The following is a 17,767-nucleotide window of genomic DNA, read 5'->3' on the forward strand; positions in this document are numbered from 1 at the left end:
AGCAAAGCGCCCTCCAGAGATGCACTTTCAAGTGCGTTTAATAAGAGAAGTGACAGCGGCATTAATGAGACACGAGTCCTGCTTTAATTCCCCAACATTTTATTTTCACTTATATATATATACACTGTTCCACTCTGGAAAAGGAACCTCGAGAACACAAACATTCCACCCCCGAAGATAATCAACACAAACAGCAGCCAATCCCAATTTTCTCTGAGCAAAGGCAGTGGACCGTGCTGGCTCCGATAGTGAAGAGCGTGCGTGCGTGTGTGTGTGCGTGTGTGTGTGTGTGTGTGTGTGTGTGTGAAGACTTCATGTTCCTGGTAGCCGGGCAGACGTGCCTCGCTTTATCAGGTTGAGATTGGTGACCAGTGTCGCTGCTCCCGTCCTCCTCATAAAGTGTCAACCAGTCCGTTTATCAGTGAGTGTCCATCAGAGCCGCTGGCACCACCTTCAGGTTTGGTCTTTTAATTGGACTTGGACCAGATTTTCCCGCTGCCACGGAGCCTGGAGTAGACAGAAGAACAAACATTTAGATAAAATCCTAGACTGCAGTACAAAAACCCAAACACTGTCCGTCCCACGGCACCTCGACGCAGCTTCCTCAGTCCAAAGCTAATAAAAATAATGATGTTAAGCAGCGACGCTCATTTCAAACCCTCAAGAATGTGATTCTTCAACAGTGCACGGCTGCACCAGCAACTTCCATTCTGTTTGTAGATCAAAGAGATCCGCAACCTCCTGATATAAGGTCTGATCACGTGCTGAAGCTTCACAACTTATTAACACACAGCATCTCTAAAAATACCACACGCGTGTGTGTGATCATGACGTGAACACGTGACACTTCCTATCCAACATTTGGACACTGAGCTGAGCCTTTTTTGGTTCATCTGTGTGTATGCACCACGCACAGATGAACCAAAACACAAGGCCGACTTACAAACTGGCACAGAAGGAACATTGTTAGGAAAAAGCCTGGTGTCTCATTAGACAAAATAACTGACAATTCACAGTATAAAGAGAAAAATAGTGATTCACCACGGTCGCCTGAATGGTGTCATATTTGACTACACAGTCATTGCAGGAGTGCGTTTTAGTAATTAGCTAAAATGCAAAAAAAAATGCAAAATGAGTTTGTGTGACACACACAATAAAAGACTATTTTCCCAGATGCTTTCATACAAAGCGACTAACAAATGACCTTGTACCAAGGGCACACTCCATGGCCATTACCTGGGAAGTTTTTTCACAAATCAATGCGATATTTCTAAAATGTTGACAAAGGAGGAGGTTGTTTGGGGCACCTCAGTCTCTTGTTAGAAGAGGCTAACACCATATCTCCAGCAACAAGGAGAGGAGAAGGCAATAATGTAGAGGATTTGTGAAACATGACATTCCCCATGACATTAATGCAACCCAGAGAGCAACCTAGTAGTCTTCCCATTTCTGCAATCACCAACACTGATCTTAAAAGCCTTTCCTTTGTGTGGTGCACAAACTGACCATGTTGGAGGATAAAAGTAAAATGATGTGGCTGTCAGCTAAGTTGTCCTGAAGGAAGACGATGACAAGACGCCATCTGGAGGATCACAGCCCAAAAAATGTGTTCAGCATTTCTGACCTCAGCCAAGAGAACATCACCTGCTGTTAGAGCCGACGATTTGGCTGGAAACACCCCGAGCACTGAAGAAGCCAGGACCGCTGCTGCCGTTCAGATACGGCCGCGTGTTTGCCAAAATAATGGCAAAACAAAAGGCTCACATCTCCAAGAATAACATCAGCCCCGCTCCCAAAATAGCTCGACGGCGCAGATGTGTCAAAGCTCATTTTTAATTTGGGGACTGAGTTCATTCACTTGGCTTCAAATGAATAAAGCACGCCGTGTTTGACATCAATACTGGGGTCGGTGTCGTGAACATCACGGCGCACTGCCGGAGGGAGGGATGGATCTTTGGTGGGGGGAACACTTGGGCACATCCAGTGACATTTCATAATCCGCAGCAGACCTGGAATTAGCCGGCGGTAATTGGGCAGGGTGGAGGCGGAAGAGAAAACATGGCCTGCGAGCTCTGAGAGCGTGGTGCTGATGTGTGCCTGATAACAAAGCCACCCCATGCAAACAAACACACACACACACACAAAACGCTGACACCAGCAGTGGAAGCAGCTGCTGGCATCTAAAGTGGAGCGAATGAAAGGAAACATGGCGTTTCCCTGTTGAATTAACTTGGTCGCTGCATCCGCATTGGACTAATGGCTTCTAATTTGCTGGTGGAGTGGAGAACGGTAGCTGTAACAAGCGCCCAACTAGGTATTAGAAAACTCTTCCAGGTGCAGAAGGCTTAACAAATCGGAAATAAAAGAAAAGACGTCGTACAGTTTTGCCTTCATGAGCTCATTTTGGATGGAGAAGAAAAACAACATCCCAGAGCGTTGGACCATTTTGCCTTGAGCGTGATCTCATTGTTCATCTGGGCTCCAGGAATTTTGGGCTGTTTCTAAACAATGAGCATCATTTATATGCAAACTCTTAAGAGGGTGCTTTTGTCGAGAGGAAGCCTCTCGACATTCAAGATGGCTCATTCATGCAGACAATGTCGGCGCTCTGCTCCTCCACGCCGCTCTCCTGGTTTAGCTGTCTCATCTTTACGACGCTGGAAGACGTCCAGACTTGATGTGGGCGGTATAGTGGTGGTGGGCTGGAACTGTTCCAGCTCACTACCGCGGGGTGGACTTATGGCTGAAGCTCTGGTGAGGGGGAATTTCAATAGGAGTTATGAAGGCAGACAGGACCATAATTCAGGATCACCGTCATCCGCCTGAGACTCATGGTGGCGCTACAAATTCAGAAGATGAGGTTGCTTGTAACAGATGGGCTTTCTAGGCACAGACAATGAAGGCCTCCTGCTCTGAACTAAACTTTAAAGGTTTTAAATATGACATCAGATCAGATTGCAGCTTGTTACCGCTCATGAGCATCATCTAAAAGGAGGTAGAGCGGCTGGTGTCCCGGTGCAGCCACAACAGCCTGGAGCTCAACGCCCAGAGGACAGTGGAGATGATCATGGACTTCAGGAGAGTGCCAGCTCCTCCGTCCCCGTTGGCTGGTTCCCCCATTCTCACTGTGGACTCCTTCTGCTTCCTGGGAACCACCATCACTGAGGACCTCAAATGGGAGCCCACCATCAGGTCCCTCATCAGGAAGGCCCAGCAGAGAATGGTCTTCTTCAGGCAGCTACGAAAAGTACGTCTGCCAACGAAGTTGCTGGTGGACTTCTACACAGCCATCATCACCTCCTCTATCACCGTCTGTTACAGCAGCGCCACTGCCAGGGATAAGGGCAGACTGCAGCGCATTCTGCTGAGAAGGTGATCAGTTGCAGCCTGCCGCTTATTCATGACCTGTAAGTCTCCAGGACCCAGAGACGTGCAGGTCGGATCAGAGCCGACCTTTCTCACCCTGGACATGGACTGTTTGTCCCTCTTTCCTCTGGCAGGAGGCTATGGTCCATCCAGACCAGAACCTCCCGTCACAGGAACAGCTTCTTCCCCTCGGCTGTCAGACGATGTTTGTGGGTTATTTATTTATTAGTTGTTTCTGTTCATTTTATTTTATGATTATGATTATTACTATTAATATGTTTTTGACTGCACGTTTTCCAAAGCACTTTCCTAGTTGGTGGGATCCCCACTGACCATGGCAATAAAGCTGCTTCTGATTCTAAAACCCTGTACTCACCCTTTGACTTTGGAACTCTTTTTGCCTGGCTGACGTGGTTCCTGTGAGGAGGCGGGATCTCGAGGCTCGGCTGGCTGATCTGCGTCCTGATTGGAGGCCGCTCCTGCTGGGGCGGGGCCTGACGACGGAGAGGCTGCACTGGCCTTGAGGGTTTTCTGTAGGTTTGAGACCTGCGAGGGAAGTTGAAGACGAAGTGAAGCCCCAACTTTTTCCGGAATTAACCGAGTCAAAATAAAACAAAGTCTCCTGCATCATCCTCTCACAGACTTACGTCCGTCACTGGCATAACTATCATCAGCGTAGTTACCACTATCTTCGCCACTGGTCCGCTGGACGTCTTCTCTGCAGTGTATTTCCTAGCCTGCTCTGAACTCCAGAACCCATCTGCCTCACTTTCTGTGCTGGTGCTGGGCTCCTCTCCTTGTGCTGTTTGAGCCACTCTCTTCACCTTAAACACTTGTCTGTTGAACTTCTGCATCTCTGGGATGGTGGGTCTATAACAACAGGCTCTCCCACTCTGTGTGGATTAAAAAGCCCAGCATTGAAACAGGACAGTAATAATAATAATAGCTCCTGCTACCATCATATCGAAGACAGGTCAATTGTCAGTCAACAACAAAAATGAAAACTCGCACCATTTTTGCATCAAAAACCTCTGAAAAATACTTCATCATCATTGCGCCTAACATCTCCCTGCAGCACTCATGTACACTGCTCTAAAAGAAGGGGAGAATGTGTGTTGTCTCTCTTGTGGGAGCTGAACGAGTGGGCCAGTGCAGGGATGCTTCGAAGCACTGGTGACACTGTTTCCACGACAACAGGTGAGAGCTTAAATGTTGGATGAGTGTCAAAAGCAACTGATGATAAAAGAAAACATTCTCTATGGTGTTCATTGTGAGGACCGACCTCTGTTTCCACTTGAACTTTGACCTTCAGCTGGCTCTCTCTGTACTGGTTGGCCCTCGAGACCTGCTCCTCGATTCCACACAGCACCGCCTCGCAGCCGGTGCACCTGGATGAGCGTGGATGGAGGTAATTGAGTTGTAAATCTTCTGTGTGTGTGTGTGTGCAGTGAGGGAGGTGACGCTCACCACTCCTGCAGGGTGTTTATGATGTTTGGGAGCTCGTTGGGACCAAGGTCACGACCCACGCTACAATCCACCTCCACCTGCTGGTTCCTCTGGTCCAGTTTGCCCTGGATGATGTCGCAATAGACGGCTTCGATCAGCAGGTCCTCCAGCTCCCGAACATTCTTCAGCTCCAGCTGCTGCAGCAGCAGCGAGTATGGAAGACACTGGAGGGCGACCAACATAAACAACATGATTGAGTGATCCCACCTCGACACTTTAAAGGAAGTTGACATTAAAATGTTGCACTTAAATGACTCGTTGGCTGAAATGTCACTGCTGGAGGAAGATAAAATGAGACGGCGTCAAGCGGTCCAGCCAGCAATTACAGAGAGTTCAGGCTTACATGCAGGAGAAAGTGACATATTGGTGGAGGGAGCGAGGGCGAGCAGTGGGAGAGTAAAGTTGAGAAGAAAGGTACATAGCAAGTGAAGATAATGAATCAATTAGTTATCATGGGCAAGAGAGGCTCCTGTAGGTGTGACACCATAGAAGGTGCAGGTGATGGATTTCTTTAAAAAGAACATTCAGGGAGAAAGGGAATGCAACTTTTTAGCCAACAGTTCTCCAGCTGCCTCAGTGAATGGTAGTGGAAAGCGCAATTTGTATATTCTGGTTTGAAAGTTCAGGGCTGTAGCATCTTTAGAGATTACTAACTGCCTGTGCAGAGCTGCGCAACCTGTCTCTGATGAAGAAACACGGCGCTGAGTGAGACCAGACAGATGTAGTACCTTGAGGTTGGATGCCAAGCTGATGATGGACAGATGGCGAAGCTTGTTCTTCTGTGCAGGAGTCAACTCTGGAAGTGAAGCGGCTCGCTCTACATCCGCAGAGAAACAAAAAGAACGTGCGTTTTGGGGAAACACTCAGGATTCCAAAGCAGTTATCAGCTGAATTGGCGCTGGGAAACATAGCGATTAAGAAAGCTGAAAACCTCAGAATTTCAGGGTGTTTAACTACAAACCCGAGAATTTATTCATCTCCCAATGTTTTAGTAGATAAATGAGAGCGACTGCGTGATTTCATGGCAGGAAGGCTCAGTAAAAACTGGCCCTTTTTAACCGGACCACAAATGGATGATGGGATTTGCCTGTTCTAGACAGACCTAGACATTATACAGACTGGTGCTTTACCGAATAAATAAATTAACATATACTCTACATTTGTCTTCAACATGACATTCAGAAATGTCATGAAATGTACAACCTAATTACCAGTCTGATGCTCTGACCTGTTTATCATCGCCCAGGCATCTGCATGCAATATAATATGCAGCACCTCTCACTCACTAAATCACTGAAACAGCCTCTGTGACCGTGAAACGCAGCAAAAATGCAGATGATTGGAAATTGGTTGAAAATTAATTTCTACTTAAAAACTTAGTTCAGGTATTTCATTTTCCAGAACATGATTGTGGAGTCATTGGAGAATGGAGTTGAGCACTTCTTCACAGTTTCTGAGGCAGCAAAATTAATGGACCGCAAAGAACTCAATTTTTAAGAATGAATGTCACTGCAGCTTCTTCCTTTCGTTTATATACTGATACACGCTTAGAAATGTTCAAGAGCCAAAGCACTTGTGAGGTCACTTATTAAACATTGACTTGCAGTGAAGTATTGTGGCACCAGAAGAACAGCAATCAAAAAAAGACGATTCTTTTTTCAAACGGTAAATACACCATCGAACTGAGTAGCATTACATCCTGCAGTCATGTCTGTGCTTGAAACACCTCTGTTGAACAGAAGCTATCAGGTCATGCTCTCCAGAGAAAATATCACCCCTGACCACCATCAAAAAGTGCTTGTTTACAAAGCCAAGGAGCGCAGTGTTGCCATATCTCCACTGTGACAGCACTCAACTGCCCTCTAAAACCCATGAAAGAACACTTCAACAGTCCCTAGTGCTTCTTCTATATAGCTCTGTAAAACTTATATGCCCTGTGTGGGTTGAATGAAGGTAGAAAGATAAAAGAGTATCACTGCAAAATTCACATTTTCAAGGACCTGGACCAGTGAAGCATTCTAACATCGGGTCAACATGAATTTTAGTGGCCAGTTTAGACTGTGAATGATCTACAGGGGGCGTCTCAGGTGAACAAGTCCAAAGCCTCAAGGGATGTTGCTCTCAGTAGAGAACTGCATAAAAACAAATGGTACCATTACTTATTTACACAGCGCTACCACTGCAGTACCTTTGTAGTCGCAGTAGGTTCCGTAGGCGAAGAGATTGAGGAGCTGGTACACTGGCGCATGAGGGCCGTTCTCCAGCTGTGGATGAAGGGGAGAGGAGAGAATATGACACAGCTGAAGTGATGAAAATCTCACCATAAAAAAATTGTAAAATCTGCTTGCTGGGCATTTTATCTCAACACCATCAGCAACTCAAGAGAGGGGACTTTGCTGAGTCAGTGAGAGACAGAAACATCATAAGTAGACAAGTCAAGCTTGTTTATAAACCCGACAAGAGAGTGACTCCAGATATTTGAACCACCCCCCGAAAAAAAATCAATGAATAGATAATGAGGATTTACTTCAACCATTGTTAAAATGCTCTTAACTGCAGACGTGTCAAGGTTTGGCAAAAGATTGATTTAAATGCTGAATAATTTCAAATGTTGAAATGAACTATCACCAATGTTCACAACTGCTAGCGACCTGTATTTCCCATCGACCAACATAGACATTATTTATATTTATAACCCCATATAATGTTTCACGTTCTCAGCATAAGAAAGGATCTTTGAATTATTAGCCAAGTAGAATGACTACTGTATGTTTCTTCTGTGTATGATACCTGTTTTTTTAAATCTTGTGATCAATTATATTAGTCATGAGAACAAGCTGAGTGACTGTAAAGACTACAAGAGATTATCATTTCAATCTCCATTGTATTTTTTTTGTCATATATTAGGAGAAAAAAGGAAGGGGTTGATTATTCTACAAAAAATATGATTTTGTTGCACAAGGGAGGAACCTTTGTATTATTTTGAAAACCTGTCTCACGTAGAATGTCTATCTTGTAAACATAAAATGAAAACTGGTGTTTTTTGTCCGTATTCATATGACTACATACATTAAACATTAAACAGCTATTCAGGCAAGTATGTTGTGCTACAGGGAGAAAATCCTACTGATTGTATTGAAGCAATAATATTTCATATCCACCAACATAATTTGTAAATTCAAACATGGCAGGAGAGACGAAAAGAGAACAGAAGAAAACAAAAAGCTTTTGCTCTGTATCACAATGGGTGTGAGCTTGATAATGCAATGTCTTGTACGAATGTTGCAGAAGAAAGTTTTCACCGTTGACAACATAGAGACTAATGTCATAATGGAACATGCTTGCAAGTGTTTGTGTTCATGCGACCCAACCTTTAGACAGTACTGTACCAAAAGTCCACTGTGCAATTCATCGGGATACGTTCATGAGCTAGGATGGGATCAAGCTCCAATGGAAATACAAATTCCACAATGAAAGTTAACCTAAAGACCCTTCGCACGAATGTTTGTAAGATAAGATCGTTAATACAATAATAACTTTTAATGTAGGTCAAAACTTTTCATGGGCAAACAACCTGAGAAATTTTGGGGCTGGTGATTCACTTAAATGAAATGCAGTGCACGATTTCCAAAGGCCTTAATAACTTCAGAGGACAGTAAAAGCAGCGCTGCCTGCTGCATGCCAACTACCCTCCTTACAAATGATTCAAAATAATCAATTCCTGTTTGAAACTACTTCCAGCATAAATAATTGCAGGAACTAACAAGTTCAATTTAACAAAGACAGTGGTTGAAGCCAGAGAAGGCCACACTTAAAACCAAACAAAGGCCAAAAGGTAATCAACAACTGTGATTAAATAACACTTGCTTAAAGCCTGAAGAAAGTCATGTGCAAACAAGTTACCAAAGGCTAAATTAAAAAGTTTCTCCTGACTCCTCCTGCCAATTATTGGTTTACAACCAGAGATAAAATGACTCTCCTAAATATTCCAGTCCCAGTACTGCAGACCCGTATACAAGCAAGACAGCGCTGCAACATCAGCAGAGTGGAAGAGACTAAATTAAATATACAGAGAGAAGGTTTAAATGTGGTGACTTCTTTTATGAACAAGTGGGTCTGATACATTATACATGAAATAAGACGATTCTGATGACAGGTTTGGGTTTAGTTAAACTGCATGAGATATTCCCACAGGAATTCATTATCCACGACTGGACCTAGGTTGACATGATGTCCTTTTTAATGTAGGTTCTCTTTTTGTAACCACATTGTAAATAATAGAGATACATTTAAAAATACATGAACTACACTTGGAAATCACTGAGAGAGCTCCACTAGTTCATTTCCAGCCATTATGTGACTTTCGCACAATGTTAAAGTGCTACATTTAAAGTCCATTTATGATAAGCTGTTTAAGTGGTGTCGGGAATCTTGAGTTTCCAAGTTGGCAAACTTGTAGGAATCTTCTTTAGCTCCCCTATAACTACGATGAGCAGAAAACAACACCATATGGCCCAACACCTCCACACCAAACTTGTTACACTCATTTGAGTCCATTATGTGCTTTATAGTCATGTTTTCCAGTTATTGTGAACTGTCCTGAATGTAGCATGCCACTACAGGGAGATGCACGTTTTTCCTCTGACACTTATCCCAAAGTATCCCATCAGTTCCCAAAAAGGTCCCAACTCTTGTTAGTTGTCCTCATGGGGTCAATTATTTTTATAGCTTACATAACAAATACATTCAAAGTAAAGTATGTTAAAAAGTATGATGAGGATGTAGTTTATGATATTTCTGATTCTAACCAAATCTATGAGCATAAGAGAGGAACAATTTTTTTAAACTGTTAAACTGTTTTCAAATTGAAATAAAGTGTAATATTGTGTCTACAAAAAGAACAAAAATAAATACACCAAATATGACTGTTTCTCATGTTTTTCAGCATTTTTCGCAGCTCTGTGATGTGCGGAGAATCACTGGTGAGAACCTTGCACCTTACTTCTTTAACGTTGGGCAGCTCGAGGATGTCAGAGAAGACATAGAGGCCAGGGGACTCCAGCAGAGAGCTGACAGCCTGGGCCAGCGCCGATCCAGATAGAGTCAGGAGCTGCTCCACCTCCATCTGGGGACACACACAAAGCACACAGACACATCATCAACATGATACAAATGCGATACAATCAAGTGAGACTAACCCCATAACGGCAAAGAACAGTTTTTTTTTAAGTGCTGCATTGAAATCATATGCATCAAATCTATGGAATGCAAGCAGTTCATCCTCAAGTTATACACAGCCAGCAAACTAGAAAACCATCAACACACAATTATTTGCTTAAAAGTAAGTAAAAGTAAAAAGTACCAATATTATTAACATTAATAAGCACAGATGTCAAAAAACAATTTCATAGCAGAAAGAACAGTATCCAATGGCAACTGGAATGACTCCAACAAAAAGTAGGAGATATATTGTCTCAGAGAAAGGGAAGAGGAGACAGTAGTAGGTGAATCCAAATAAGCTGTTTTTAAAGCAGCTAAAGAATAAAATATAACAAACAGTGTATACATGACTTTTAATAAATACTGCCAAAAAGCTACTTTGCTTTTGTTCAATCAATGCTATTTTAACAACTTATTCAATGGCATGGATTTCATTTTTACAAAGCAAAAAAAAGCACAGCACAAATACCATGATCATGAAACAGCATAAATCACGGAGGCTCACCCCTGTGAAAATCTTTCAGTTGTCAGCCCAAATTATTCTTTTTCTGATACATCTACCTAGACTGGGGCAGTATTCTTCCCCTGGTGGAATGTGGCAGTAGAATTTCTTTAAAACAGTGAGTAAACAATGGTGAACAAAGGCGCAGGAGAACAAAGGCAAACAAACTCAAGCCAAATATTAAAGAATAAACAGACAGTGAAAACATAATAAAAAGCTCAAGTTGTGCCTTTATGAAGTAATATTGGATGCTGAAAATGATGGAATCCACCAAGATAATGACACGTTAATATTATGCAAGATCGTTTGCTTAGTGGGGACTAAAAAAAGCAGTTGGTGGTGATACAAGTAAATGGATGCAAGCAGAAGAAAAAACTCAAAGGAGACGAGGACACTGCTATGTGTGTAAATCAGACATTGGTATTCTGCAGCCTTAACTCACTCAGGGGTTTATGTCTCACACAGACATGAATATCTGGTTATCGGGCATGTAATGCAGCTGAAGGCACACGGAGCAAAAAAAAAAGGAATTATTCTGCAAGCCTTCAGTTCACAAAACGATTGAATAATAAAATAAACACTGAGCAATTCAGGCTTGAACAAGGTCTTGCTGGGATTTAATGAGATAGTTTTTAAAAATGCTGATAGACACTGTTGAGTAGCTATAAAAGTGAGTTTAGGTTTGAGATAACTATTCCAAATAAATAGAAAAAACCTGTTGAAAAGAACCTGGTCCAATTATATAGGGGTCCTATCTAGGAGTCCATGTCAAATGACCTCCTACTCATGACTTGCAACATGTTTTCAACTTGCAAACAGGATTATCCAATTTCATTGATGTTTGTCTACATTAAGACAAAGGATACACATTATGTTAACAAATAAAGATGAGTTGAAACACACAAGGTGTTGCAGCCCATCTCTGCACGTTTAAATAGCTGTATAAAAAAACATCTTCTGGAAAAATGATATACACCAAAAATGAGATCAGAAGCTCAGAGAGAATGTTAACTCACAAATAAAGCAATGTGGTGAGACCTCTTTCCACTTGGATCTGATATTTTAAGATTCTCTACCCCGGAGAACAAATCCTGGCCCACTGGGGACTATCAGTCTACAGAGAAATATGTGATAAAATTATTGCATCAGACAACTTTCTCTACTTCAGGCCATGTCCCAAAATTTGGGGAACAGATAGTCTGGGGATCTGCTGTGGTACTTCCACATGGCTGACTGCTTTTGTGCTGATGAATTAAAAATAATTTAGCAGCGAACTTGCTCCTTCGTTCAACAATTCAATTTATCTAAAAAAATAGAATCATGGTCCTTCAAAGAAGGCAGTAAAGGTAAGAATTCTGGGGGAGAATTCGTCAGGCTGTTCCTTTAAAAAGGAGCCAACCTTGGCTCCATATCAGTCAGGGAATGGAAGTGTAGACCTTGTATATGGATGAAGCAGCTGTGCTGATACACAGCAGCAAGGACATCTGGAATGCTAAAAAATGAATTGGAATAATATTACTGCAAGTGAATCTCTTGTATTGATCGAAATGAATACTTCAGGTAGTCGAGGAGGGAGTGACTGCATAACATATTTTACTGACAATCAACATTTTCTATTTTTAATAACAATAATACCATTGCTGCTAATTACTGCACATAACATAAAGAGCAAGAGAGTTTTGCCATAGCAGATGACAAATAAGTCTTCATAGCTCAAATATGCAAATTTGGATGGGAAAAAAAGAAATTGTTGTTGTTGTTGTCATTCCTTTGTATATATTCCATTGTCTCATTTTAGCAATAAATTTAGAGAGATTCTTTCATATCAGTGATAGAACCAGAGACCATGTGGGTATTCTTTTGAGGTCAATCAGGGTCATTCAATACACCAGCTAAGGCAACACTTTGATTCACAACAATTGCAATCTGTACTTCTCTTCTCACGATTATAAGTCATTTACAGTAATGTCTAAATGTAAATGAACGGACAGCAAGAAACGCACATCATCAAATAACATCAGAAACATCTGACTCCGAATCATGATTGACTGTTTTCGTGAAATAAAATATTTAAAACTACTATCATCGACAATTTGGTTGATTCCAAACAGGATGATGTCAAAACCAAAATGGCACTCTGTGCTGCATGACAGTCATGGAAAGTCTGGAGAACTGTGGTTCATGAGTTTTAAAAGTACTTTTAATACAAGAAAAGACATTAGTAGATACAAAGATTCTGAGTCAGGGTTGGTTTCGTTAGATCGAGCGGTAGTTAATAAGTTTTCTGGAACACATTAACACACACTGCCTTTGCAAAAAAAAAAAAAAAAGCTCTCCGTCTCGACTACATTCCCCCTCAAAAAAATGTCATGTCAGAATAGCAGCAACAAAAGTGGAAGAAGCAGAAGAATCTCTGCCATTTCTTTCGCTAGCTGCCACGACAGCTCTCTTGGACTCATCTTGCACAGTCACAATTTAACCCCAAAATAAAAGAGTATGTGAGGCTACTAACACAACAGAGTGTTACAAGAAATGTGATGGTCCATGTATTTAGCTACACATTCTTTGTTGATGTTGGTGACAAATTCCAGTTATGCAGAGAACAGAACTTGGTAGGTTTCATCATAAAACAGTTAGGATTTCAAAGCCAACTGTTCTGAGTCAAACAGATGTAATAGAATGAAAATTCTAATCTTTCGCTTAGAATTTATTGTGACTTTTTCGCCCGTATCTCCGAGCCCTACTGCTCCCCATTTTTGATGCTTCATTTCCCCAAATCACATTCAAAGTCGACCGCTTTAGCTGGCATTTTTTCTGTACAGAGTGACTCATCCTGTCCTCAGAGCCTTGATGCAAGAGTGAAACAACCACTTCAAAACCACTAATTGGTAGAACGGCCAGAAAAGTCAAGAACCTCTGACAGAAATCAGAGTCTACTGATAACAGACTTACTGGTAATAAAGTTCTGCCTCATGTTGGAGTTGCACTTCTCAAACAGATATTTACGAGGTGAAGAAAAGCAGAGAGCCACCATTTACTACTTGTAGTTTTAAAAAGGAGGGTAACAGGAGACCAGCAGATTGACAGCAGCTTATTCCACCTCTAATAATTTTATGACAATGAATACAATCATGCTTCGCTGAATTGCTTCTATGAGTTTAGTACATCTGAGCTTCATTGAGACTCAGCACCAATGAAGACAGCAAAGTACACTGGTCAGCACACAGAATTTCTGCAGTCATTCATTCACAGCATCAATCAAGAAAAGTCATAAAATCCACTGAGATAAGGCCAATATATCCACCAAGCATTGTGACGGACAATGAAAGAAAATTGCATTTCATTTTCAACATCTGCCGGATCACACAGATGACATTTTCTATTCTTCTCCAGAATTGGCTTTTATTGCCTGAGGGAAGAAGCGTCATCTCAACCAGACATAAACAGCCACTGCTTCTTGGTCGGGTTAAATGTGACATAACTTTGCGGATTGCACACAGACGCATTCATCTATTGTGCTGATGAATAAGTAACCTTTTCTACATTGAAAACGGAAAGGTTAAAACGGATATAGCTTATGAAAATCAAAACAAAAATAGCAGCAGGCAACACACAGAAGAAATTTCTTATATGCCACCAGCAAGCCTTCCACATATATTCATGATGGGTTGCATTTAAAGAAATATCAACATATTTTATTTTATGGACTATAACACCACACACAAGAGATTTTGTCATTGTGAATTATTTTTATTTAATTCTGCATTTGAATGTTGTATTTTGTCTAAGTTAAAAGAAGCTGTGTTCATTTTTTATATTGAAATCCATAATAAGTCATTTGTCACTCAGTGAAATCATTTCATAAGATCAGACAATATGAAAAAGCTTATAACAGTGAACATCAAAAGGCGTCCAAGACATATTTCTGCTACGGTCAGCGATCAAGGAATTTCAAGAATTGTTTTGTCTGAAGTGTTTCATTGGGAGAATTTTTGTGTAACAAATAGCTACAAATTGCATTCAATATAATACAAATGTTGACATGTTTTTAGAACAACAACATGTTAATAAGAACAAACACAAAATAACTCGCAATGGAAACCCTGAGGCAATTTTCAAAGGTAATTCATTGATCATGAATTCTTATAAAGTGTGGGATAATCAATTGGGAGGCTTTGTTGCTCATAAAGGAAAGTAATCCACCGACTATTTGCATTATTGGCAGAAAAAAATTAAAAGGCTCATTTGTAGACGCCTTGATTGATGAGTGATGCATGTTGCACTTTTGGCTTTCACATTAATATGATTTTTTTTACCAGGTTTTACCAGCTGCATGATCATCTGATAGAGGTTCTGCAGTTTAATTCCAAAATAGATAGATACATGTCTAGCATTTACCATGGTCTTCTATATCCTTTGATATCCAAATAAATGAACAAGAGTGTGACTTCTTTTAAACGGAACAACGGCAACTAATGCAAGCAGGCACCTCCGTGTTAAAAACAATTTTATTTATTCATAAGCTTATGTTTCTTTTTTTTTGTCCAAAGTGACTCTTGGTGATGCAACAACAAGATCCTTGTCAATGGAAACTCATTGACTTACCTTCATGAGATTTTGCACTGTATTGTGTTAATCCTATTCAGAGGACCGATAAGTGACTTTAATATTTCATTTTTGGTTTTCTATGCATCTTTTAAGTCAACACTGTTAATAGCAAGGGTGCTCACTTTTTCTGATCTTATTTTTAACTTTTTTCCTCAATAACAGCAGGCACATTATAGTGAAAGGCGGTGAAAACTGCACGAGACAGTAACTGTAATGTAATCAACTGGAATTTATAGTGGTTATTACACAGCTACCTGGAGAGTAGTTACATTCATGCAGTACTTCGCTGTCGTTAAGCAATGTTCAACTTTCTGATCAATATTAAAAGGCACGTGGTTGGCACTTCAACAAAGCCATGATGTGTAGGATTAGTTTTGTTGTTAAAAGAGGAAGAACACATTGTAGAATACGGTTATTTCAAAAAGAATATTGGGTCTTCAGCCTTGCTTGAGCACATACTAAAAGGGTCTAGTGCAGCAGACATATCAGCGGGACGCTTCAACCATTCTTCAATACAGGACACAACGGGTGAACAACAATGCGTCGCAGATGGTGGCAGTTTTGGTCCGCTTCTGTTTTTAAAATGCTCAGTGTCACCATGCTAACATGGCGGCTAGCGGCTTAGCCAGCGAAACTAGGCCCCATTCAATTTCAAGCCACCGTCGAGACGCAAATAGAACCCCGAAATTCATTCATGGAACGATAACACTGCCTAACGCTTATTCAAACAACATATTTGACCAACGGAGCGTGTTTCGACATTACCTTCTGTTGATTTAAATCGATTAGCTTCCCACTTGGAGGTTCAGCTCCGCTGTCAGCTTACGTTCAACAACAAAAAACGTGATCACTGATTGGACGGACGGGTGAGGTGGGCGGGCCAAACCGTGAGTCAATCAACATCACCGATGTCTGCTACACAAGAGTAGGGACATCTAGAGGTCGCCTGGGGTAACGCCGTCACAAGGTGAATTACAAGCGAAGGGAAGAGGTAGCATCTGCCTTCTGTGTTTTGCATCAAATTTATATTTTAGCTGAAGTTTATCACTCTCATCGACTCCCTGATGACTAACCATTTCTAAGTCACTATTATGAAGAGAACATTTTATGACTCACAGTGAACTACCGTATAAGTCACATAGCACCGCACACTTTTCTTTTCTGTAAGCTTTTTGTCTAATGTCAATAAACCGTCATTTTCCTGGCCTACAGTTGGAAACGTGAGCTTGTGATCACTGTACTCTGTCGTGATAAAGTCCCCTTCTTGATCTCCTGCTGTTTTTCCGCCCCGAGCTTTCCTGTGACAGACGGTGAGAGCAAGAAAATACAGCAGCAAATAAATAGATAATGTGAACACTTGTCACACACACACACACTTCATTTTCTAATATAGAGGTGAGGGAATCCAGCATGAACAACAACATCAGCAGCAGCACAACACAGCAACAACAACAAAAATAATAATAGTAACAATGGCGACTGTATTTCAATTGTTGTGTATGATCTTTTCCATCATAACAAAGCATGAAAGCTTGACAGAAAAATGGCAATAATAATGAAATAGAAATCATAGAAATAAAAATTAAATAGTGGGTTACAACACAGTACAAGGGAGTTCACTGTTCTACCTGACATTCTTTGAACCACTTCAGTGTCATAAGAGTCCACCAAAAGATCTTTGTATTATCCTATACTGTTTAATACTTCCGCAAACTCACAAGATTTGCCTTCAGTGTTCTGTTTAACTAAGTTCTTGTTTCAAGTCCTTCACAGTATAGATTCTTCGCCAGAAGGTTCTCCAAAAGCCAAAGATTTTATAGCTAGGGTTAGAGTCTGGAAGGGAGAGGGAAAAATATTATTGATCCAAAAACATTTTAAATAGTTTCTAACATTCCATGTATTTCCTGTTCTGTTGTTAACAGATGTGGCGAGCCACAATTACATTTAATGTCGTGTGGTCATAAGAAATTTTTAAGAGTGGTTTTGGACACGCCTTGTTTGGTGAATTAAGAAGGGCAAGATCACACAGAAGAGCCATCTTAACTCTCAGCTGAGGTAAATTAATGGAGTCACCTTGGCTCTCCGTATGGACACTAACACACACACACACACACACACACACACACACACACACACACACACACACACACACACACACACACACACACACACACACACACACACACACACACACACCTTTAATGTGCTGTGGAGCATCTGCGCCAGTCATCCGACAGATTTCTTGTACTTCACGAACACCATGGTGTTCCAGGGTGAGTTCAGATGGCCACGCACTGCTAAGCTATTTCTGTCATGGGTCCAACCCATTTTGTTCATCCCAAACTACCCAGCACTCTCCCCACCCTGGAGCCGTCCTTCTGGATACTCTGCACTGCTTTAGTGTTCATGTGACTCAGCCAAAAATGAGAGGCTCAATAAATCAAAAACTGCAGGGAAGGGAATTTATGTCCTGTTTGATCTACTTCTTTGGAGGCTTCCCTGTCGTCCACACACACAGCAGGACAGCTTCAGCGCCCACAGTCTGCCAGTCACTCCATTGGCCAT

The 17,767-nt window shown here is 41.4% G+C and overlaps 1 protein-coding gene across 6 annotated transcripts; it reads right to left on the reverse strand.

Annotated features, from left to right (window-relative positions):
- Positions 1-82: 82 nt before the first annotated feature.
- On the reverse strand, positions 83-16,060 carry cops7a (COP9 constitutive photomorphogenic homolog subunit 7A). 6 transcript variants are annotated; one of them, XM_053881577.1, is made up of 10 exons: positions 11,611-11,836; positions 10,598-10,702; positions 9,875-9,997; positions 7,061-7,136; positions 5,601-5,689; positions 4,834-5,036; positions 4,649-4,754; positions 4,014-4,259; positions 3,743-3,912; positions 83-507 (listed from the first exon to the last, which is right to left on the reverse strand). In XM_053881577.1, exons 3-10 carry the CDS (start codon positions 9,995-9,997, stop codon positions 468-470), a joined length of 1,053 nt encoding a protein of 350 aa, XP_053737552.1. In that variant the 5' UTR covers positions 10,598-10,702; positions 11,611-11,836; the 3' UTR covers positions 83-467. The 6 variants fall into 6 exon arrangements, with proteins under 6 accessions (XP_053737552.1, XP_053737553.1, XP_053737551.1 ...); XM_053881578.1 differs by lacking the exons at positions 10,598-10,702; positions 11,611-11,836 and adding an exon at positions 15,968-16,060; XM_053881576.1 differs by lacking the exon at positions 11,611-11,836 and having other exon boundaries at positions 10,598-10,720.
- Positions 16,061-17,767: the final 1,707 nt, after the last annotated feature.

Source organism: Synchiropus splendidus, chromosome 12 (assembly GCF_027744825.2).
Source record: "Synchiropus splendidus isolate RoL2022-P1 chromosome 12, RoL_Sspl_1.0, whole genome shotgun sequence".
In the NCBI taxonomy this organism is placed as follows: Eukaryota; Metazoa; Chordata; class Actinopteri; order Syngnathiformes; family Callionymidae; genus Synchiropus; species Synchiropus splendidus.